This window comes from Ixodes scapularis, unplaced genomic scaffold, assembly GCF_016920785.2.
Source record: "Ixodes scapularis isolate PalLabHiFi unplaced genomic scaffold, ASM1692078v2 PGA_scaffold0__279_contigs__length_252992795, whole genome shotgun sequence".
In the NCBI taxonomy this organism is placed as follows: domain Eukaryota; kingdom Metazoa; phylum Arthropoda; class Arachnida; order Ixodida; family Ixodidae; genus Ixodes; species Ixodes scapularis.
In genome coordinates, this window is record NW_024609835.1 from 144,170,364 (window position 1) to 144,178,811 (window position 8,448).

Sequence of the window (8,448 nt, forward strand, 5' to 3'; positions counted from 1 at the left end):
TTACCCAGATTTCTTGGCATTATGTTCCACTGCGATTTTGTGCCACTCACGCTTGGATGCGTTTTTTGTGGCCTTTCAGTCTCCGCTGTCTCTGAAGGTGACCTTCCGAGCGTTTCAGGAGGGTCCCGGGCTCACGCTTCAGGACGCGCTAAAGATGGAGTTTCGCCTTTGTCAGCACTTCATGGAGGATTCAGACTTCTATGAAGGCGTCAGAGCAGGTTGGTCTCCGTGCCTGCACGAGCTAGCACTACGAGGGGTTTGCGAGTCTCTGGCATCGTTTATCGTAATTGGGGTGTCTGGTTTCGGTGTGTAACGGGAAACTTGGCCAAATATAATTGGCATACAGATCAGTGGGGAAGAATAGGAGGCGTACGTTCTGCTGATCGCTTGGTGTTTGATGTCATTTTGTACCTGGTACCTTGTTTGCTAACACTGGAGAGCTTCTTTGTGGTATGACAGGGATCATTTGTGGTGAAATTCATCATGTTTGAGCATATGCAGTTGAAAAAGCAACCAAACGAAGGGGAGCATTTTGTACACAATTGCCCTCTGTCTCGCACTTTATCTCGCTTTGTGGATTGTAATAGCTCAGAGACCATCAACGGCACCTTGGATCCTTGTTATGAAAAATCTAAAAACAAATGATTGCCCATTTAGCTTTGTGAAGAATTGAGTTACGCATGCATGAGCAGAAAGGAGTGCCAAATTTTTTACTCGGCTGTCTTTGAGGCACTGAACTGATTTTACGGTTCACCTTTCCAGCCTCCATAGCCTCACTCTCTCTGTCTACTATTTGTGGATTTCTGCTTGTTTCATTCCAGAGTTATTTTCATATATTTTTATGTTGTTGTTGCGACCATCTTTAAGACACTGATAATCACTGATTTCACATCTGTTAGGCACTGAGTCACCACGCTGAATTCGGCCCGAAATAAACAGTGAACACCGAGAAGTCTGGTCATGGCATTGCTGCCGAGCTCTCGCATATGGATAACAACAGTTTTTGAATCTCATTAATTCTTTTTTTAAATATAAACAAAAGTCAGAGGTAACTTAATAGTCAACGGGGCTGGTAGTTATGTCCCTATTGTGAAAGAAGCAAATTTATGAATAGGGGACTCCAGAGTGAGACTTAAACATAAAAACTAAGGTAAAGAGATAAGATAATCCGCCAACCAAAAATTGAAATAGTAGCGACCCTACGTTTCGCTACTATTTCAATTTTTGGTTGGCGGATTATCTTATCTCTTTATTATTTACCCAACCAGAGAGAATTCTCTCAAACATGTTTACCTTCAAAAACTAAGGTGTGTTGGTTTTGCCAAGTGTAGATATTTTTTTCTTATTTTACCAGTGAATAATGTTGGTGTGTGCAAGGTGCAAGCTTTACAACTTTGATTTCTTCTAGTCTGTGGTGGTGTGAAGCTTTCTTTGCAACTGTAGTTGGTATGTCTCAAAAATAGTTGAAGCTAAAATAGTTGGATACAAACGGAATATTACTTATTATTGTAATCTATATAGAGTTTGATGTTTCTGGTTTGAACCTATAAAAACCAGTAAAAGAAATGGCAATTCCATTTTTACAATTTTGGTTTCAACTGGAAAAGGTTAATATCTCGGAACAGTGAGGCATAACTAGCAAGCCATATTGCTATACATTTTGAAGCCAAATATCTTGGCTCTTGATTGTCAGCCTCGCTGTGACAGCACGTCAGACACTACCATTTGTTAATTATCGCCTTAAAAAAAGATAAGCTTTCAATTTGGAAAAAAAAAGAAAAATAATTTCTCAGATAAAAAATTTGATGAAGAAGTAAACACTGAAGTCTACTTATATATAATACTATCTTACCCAACACTTCAGAATATCTAATCAGAAGTGTTTTTCATATGTAAAAAGTGCATAGGGAAAGGTACTAATCAATTTAGCTCAAACTTTTTAATGGCCCAGCTCAGTGATGTCACAAATAAAAAAAGGCACCGAAATGTACAACTGGAAATAAATGCTTAATCAGGGAGGGACTGACCCAAAGACGCGCGCTTCAGCTGCTTTTGCATGCGCCCATTGTTAAGGAAGGTTCTAAACCAGAACACACGATAACTGTTCAGAAGGAACCGAAACTTCCCAGAGCAACGATTTGCAAAAGCAACAACTGAGCAGGTGGGGTTTGAACCCCGTGCCTCTATATGGCAGTCGCGTGCGGGTCCCTACCGTTTCATCCGTGAAAATATGTTTTGTGTAAAACTTTTCGTGGACACACATTTCGTGGACACATGGTTCATTGACACCGTATATTTTGTGGAAACCCGTTTCATGGACACGTGTTCCTGGTAAGTGCCATCAACAGCATATTTGTTTTTACTCAGTCGCTGAAAGCTAGCGCGCGATTTACAGTGATACGCAAAGATTTTGCTGCGAAAACAGTGGGGTTGTGCTTGACAGAACGTCTCAAGGTCTGTCAATGAAACAAACGTGGGAAGCCTTTCGACAAAACAAAGCGTTGACGAAACGATTTGTTCATAAAACATTGTTCGACAAACTGATTGCCGCTAGTCGTGTGGGCTGCCAACTCCACCGCACACACGTCAATATCTTGCATGCTGACATTTTTCTCATTTGACAATAGACCCTTTCCGAAATTCAGTGCCATCTGGTGGTTCGTAAAGCAGTTTAGGTTTTGCCATATCAATGGCGGAAATGAACTTGGATCGGCACAGTCACTTTTGCAAGTAAACGGCACGCGAGGAATTCTTCATTGTGAGTTCTTTCTCGATCACTTTCAGTTCGATGGTGACCAAGAACCTGCATTCAGAACAAAGCTCCAACCCACTCAGATGCCTCGAGAAAATTCTGTACACCGAAGTGCTTTAAAGCCGATTGTGTGCCGCCCACAGATTGACTGAATCTGAGTTATCAGAAATAAACGCTTACGTAGCTTTTGTGTTCCATTCCTACGTCGCGTCGTACTGACCCCCGGAATGTACAGGCCTCGCATCATCCGCTGAGGAGCATCTTCAACGTCTTTTTTTATCAGTCACTAGTAGGCCGCCATTGGTATGGCAGAGATGCTGTTCCACAGATGATGATAGTGATCAAAGTGGCCAGACTGAATTTCGGAAAGGGTCTATACCTGATCAGTAATTTTGGACCTATACTAAATGATTTTGAAAGTGTAATTGAATTTTAATACTGTGCACTAAATTCAACATATCATACTTCAAAGCTACCATGTTCATTGTTGAGAAAACTTAAATTACTTATGAAAAATAAATTTGTGACTCGACATAAAGAAAGAAAAATAACTACAGTCATGTCAAGTTAATATGCACCCCATAAACATGGATACCCTGCAATATTGTCACGAATGAAGGCGACAAGAGGATGAACAGTGAACTGAAAATAAAGGTTTAATCGGGGAACTTGTGCCATACAAAATACAGAACGAGCATTGAGACAGCAGAAAAGCGGGCAGCGATTTGGCGGCGTAACAACAAGCGAGAGCGAGACTGACTCCACAAGGTCTCACGCAGCTCCTTATCTAGTGTGCGTGACTGTCTCGAAAATTCAGCAAAGAAGCGTCACGCAGTTGGGGCGAGAATGAACAGGCACTTTCGAGAACAAGAAACTAGGACGAAATTATAAAGTTACACGCCAAGTAAAAATAAACACGAGTCTTCTAGAATTTTATGACCGGGTGCTGCTTGCTCGGCCCTGTGCGCAGCAATATGGACATCATTTTTGGGCACAAACTGGGGAAATATGTGCTTTTTTGTCTCGTTAATATGTACAACTCACATTATGAATGATTTTTGGGGGGAACGGGGGCATTCATATTAACGAGACATCACTGTATAATGTAGCACGTTCGTAGCGATGCTTTCGTTAATATAAAATTACTTTTTTGAATCTAGATTGTATTATATATATGTGTAAATTTTGAATTAATTGTGTAATAAAGAGGTTATTGGCTGAGTCTTTTAAGACTTTAACTTGATCTGTGGCAATGGATTTTAAATAGGGGTCCAGAAAGGAATTTTGAAGGTCTGCAGAGCCTTCGCTAGTCAGTCCAAGCCGAACTATAAAACTTTTTTTTTCCTACTCAATATATAAAGATCACACTTCCGTGCAACTTTTTTTCTGTATGCAGCAATAGTAACACGAATCTGTTTCACACTAGCAATTACACAGTTATTAAAATATGGATTGACACACTTTTTTGCTCCTGCACCGTTCCTTAACATTAATGGTCGACCATAATCGTAACCAAAGAAAGTCTGCCTCTAATAAGGAACAAAATTTCCAGGAGGATTGAACTCGCCCGCGTCAGCGGCTTCACCGAGCACGTCAGTGCAAAGCGGTGAAGCTCGACCACTGCATGCGGGCGCGAATTGGTAAAGCTTGACGTACCTGTGCCGGTGCAATGCAGTGAAGTTCGACGCGAGCAGTGTAGGGCGAATGCCACAGCTCGAAGGCACGAGGTCGATCGTTTCTGAAGTTTAGACGACGACGTGGCCAGCGAGATTGACAAGCATGGTTTAGCTAGGGTGACTATGCGCACTGCGAGAGAAATGTTTGTACAAAATTACTTCTCTCCGCGCCTTTAGAAAGCCCTTCCGACCTATATTCATAAACGTTTTTATTATTCTCAGCAAGTCCTCTGGTAGAGGAGTTGAACTGTATTCAAATAAATAGTTGGATCCATTTGTCCTATTGTTATCATAATCACCCAATACACCCCTACCTCGTGTATACCGTAGGCACATAAGCGGGGTGTGATGGACGGCTCACACCTGCACGTGCCCATATACTGTGGGGCACGTTTATGAACCCGGATTAACAGTTTGTGCACGCTGCGGTTTCGCAGTGCTCATCGATCGCTCGGGTGAGCCCAAGTGGAATCCGGCAACACTTGCGGACGTCACGGAAGAAAAGGTGAACTCGTACTTCGCACCACTCCCAGCCGACAGGGAGCTGAGGCTGTGAGGTGGACGCTCGCAGCGAGCGGTACGTGCGGAGGGAACGCTGGAGAAGCCGCCCTCTGAAGACGCCGTGGTTGGTGTTGAGGTGCACGCCGCTCGAGCTGGCAAACGTGTCGAGTGACGGCTTGCGAGTTTTAGAACGCTGCCTATGCCGTATGGTTTGTGTTCTTCAGATCCGCCTTCCTTGAGCCCATATGGTTTCTACCTGCAAATTGTTTTTCCCAAGTGCTTCATTATGCAGCATACCGTGCCGAGGCCGAAATGTTAATGATGTAAGGGCAGGAACCAGATCAATCTGAATTTTTAGAAAAAGGATATGTTCAGTGTTTAGTGTACCTGGTTTAGAATGGCAATTGGCTTAGGTTACATTTGCTGCATATCTAGTGTTGGTATTCATTATTTTTTTCTTACAAGGCCAATCGTTAGTTGCAAGTTTTATTTGCAATGCAGAGCATCATGACCGCGGCACGTGTCTCACGCAAGGCATCCCTTACTTCGTGCCATGTTCTTCCATAGCCAGCAATAAGGTAGTAAAAATATAAGTATACGGAGGCTTTGCCGATGATGATGTCGCAACTAACTGCCCAGCAGGCTCTTTGGGCCGGTGTACAAAAGCTCTCACTTTAGCGCTGTTGCTATATGTGACGGCCAGATTTGAGATTATCTGCGCCCCAAACCAGGTTCCAGTCAAGGTGGAGGTTACTAACATGCTGGAAGCATTTGCCCTGGGTAGCAACACCGGGGCAAAATGGTGTTGCAAGCGCTCTAACAATCACTCGGCATCTTTTTTTCGGGCATGGAAGAGTGTTATGTATATGTGAGGAGTAAAAGGAGACCAATGTAATCTGTGGAATTGAAATGCAACTGTGCAATAAGTTTTGGTTAACTCTCGGGAGCGAGTGAGGAACTCGCAATGCCGTGCCTCCTGTATTTTCTGTACATAAAAAGTTGTCTGATCTGCACTGAATTTTTTTTTTAAATGCAGGGGTAAAGGTGATGATGATGCAGTTAATGCAAAGGTGCAAGTGAGCTGGACAGGAATAATGATAAATATTTTTTGGAGATTTGTGTTTGCCTTTTGTCTCTCTTGTTCCCCTTCTCCAGGGATAATTATCGTTGTAGCTACTTCCCCAGCATGGCATCGAAGTAAAGGTTAGGGGACAATGGGGGTGGCTTACAAAATGATATTTGAAACCTCTTTTCTCGACAAACGAGCACCGAGATTCAGCGTGGCATTTGTCGAGCATGTCACCTACGAGGAAATGCTCCCTCTCTAAAAGTGCCATACTCGGTCCAAACGAAGCAAATCGGGCGAATGCCGCAGACCAGTCTCCAAGATAAATTTGTGCACGAAGAGCTCATATTTTTAATAAAACACATTTTTTCCTATGCCTGGGATCTCTTCTTCTGCAGCTCATAAAACATTTAAAAAAGTGCCTCGGTTGGCTCTTGAGTTGCCCGATCATAAGACGCAACGACCTTTTTTCCCCTCAACTCCAATTTTTACTTTAGCAACATCTCTTTGTACATTCATTTCCTACCTCCTTGCTTAGCACCTCCCAGAGAACAAGGTTATAAAGTCAGACTTTCGGTGTTGCCTGTAGGAGGCAGGCGTGGGGCACCAATAGGCCGCAAAAGCTTTTCTTTCTTTTCTGAGATTTGATGAATTGGGTAGAAAAAAGTGAAAGCCGTTTACAACTCCCTGTAACGCCGAATTAGAGTGCAGCTTTTGAGGAGGAGGAGGAGGGAAGGGTACTGGGGGGGTGGGTCAAGCGACCTCAAGGGGGGGGGGGGGGGGGGGGGTCACGGGACGATGCCGATGACGTCATCAGTGACGATGACGATGCGGATTGCGGATACCGATGACTTCATCAGTGATGATGACGATGCGGATGCCGGTGACGTAACTGATGACGTCATCAGTGACGACGTCCTCGGAAGGGGGGGGGGGGTCATGTGACCCGGGGGGGCCTCACGCGGTGCATTATGGGACATTTCCGATGATGCACCGCAAGGTTACGCCGACGGCGATGCCGCTCAAGCCGGAAACGGGCTCCTAAGAGCTGCGCTGTAAAAATGAAAGACGTTTACAACACCCTGTAACGCCGAATTAGAGCGCAGCTCTTGAGGAGGAGGGGGTAAGGGTACTAAGGAGAAAGTATACCCCTCCTCCCTCCTCATCTCATCATCCTCCCTGCTACACCTCCCTCCTCTTCCTTCTCCTTCACCTCCTCCTCCTCATCCCTTCTCCTCTTCCTCCCTCCTGCCCCTCCTCCCCCTCCTCCTCCTATTTGTGTGGTATGTCATGGGGAATGTCCCGTAATGCACCACGCAGGACCCTCGTGACATCACGTGTGACATCACGAGGGTCCCGCACGATGAAGTGACATCACGAGTGGCGTCACGAGGGTCCCACGCGGTGCATTATGGGACATTTCCCATAATACATTCTGTTATGCCGACGGCGACGCCGCTGAAGCTGGAAACGGGCGCCTAAGAGCTGCGCTCTAAAAAGCAAGTGATGAAATATATGTCTTAATATACAGAGAATGTAGATATATACCTAGGCTGTATACTTTCCGGTTTTAACCAAAAAAAAACGATAAACATCCGCCGGTGTCGGATATACAAAATCTGCTAAAACCAAAAAACACCGGTTTTTTTTTTTTCATATTTTATAGCAAGTGCTGGTTTCTTTCACCGAAAATGTCCTGCATACTTCCTAATTTTAACCGAAAAACATCAATAAACATTCACCGGTGACGGAAATAAAAATTGTTTAAAACAAACAAACACTGGTTTCTAAATATATTTTTTTCTAGCAATGTGGTTTTTTCACTGAAAAGTTTTTTACGCAAACTAGCGTCGAACACATTATCTTACCCGGAATCATGCACTTTGCCTGTCTTTCTTTTGTGACTTTGTGACCTACAGGGTCTTGGACTCTTGGAAGACAGTAGCTTTGTCCCACTGTTCTCCAAGGTCAGTGGGCCTCCTGGGCCGCCGAGCTAGATCACTATCAGTGGCCTGAGAGGCCAGTCATAGCTGTCTGCAGTACTGTCCCAAGCCTCGTTGGACTTTTTGGGGCTTCCCATGTCCAGCGCAAATGTTGAGCGGGCATTCTCGAAATTGCGCGTCGTTAACAGGAGGGAGCGGGCGTGAGTGACACATGAGCCCAGGAATGTGTGCATTTATATACTACACTAATCAAGTGTGAGAGATTGTGTAAAAGATATAAATAAAATTTGTTCTCTTTTTCGTCTTCAGTTGTAGTTTACATTCGCAATTTTTTCCCCCAAAAATCACCGTTTTAGTGTCTGCGTGACAGAATTCACCGAAAAGCACCGATATTGGTGAAATAAATAAACGCCGATAAACAGCCACCGATTTTTGTCATAAATAAACACCGGAAAGTATATACCCTATATATGCCTAAGCTGCTTCTTCACACAACACACGCACACAGAT

At 44.0% G+C, this 8,448-nt stretch overlaps 1 protein-coding gene across 1 annotated transcript in view; it reads left to right on the plus strand.

Moving 5' to 3' along the window:
• LOC8034811 (3-hydroxyisobutyryl-CoA hydrolase, mitochondrial) overlaps positions 1-6,369 on the plus strand; it is a 47,609-nt gene extending 41,240 nt beyond the window's left edge. The window contains exons 10-11 of the mRNA XM_029968460.4: positions 80-218; positions 4,866-6,369. Of these exons, the coding sequence (XP_029824320.2) occupies positions 80-218; positions 4,866-4,984 (258 nt within the window). The 3' untranslated portion in view covers positions 4,985-6,369. The remainder of the gene's footprint in view (positions 1-79; positions 219-4,865) is intronic.
• The last annotated feature ends 2,079 nt before the right edge of the window (positions 6,370-8,448 follow it).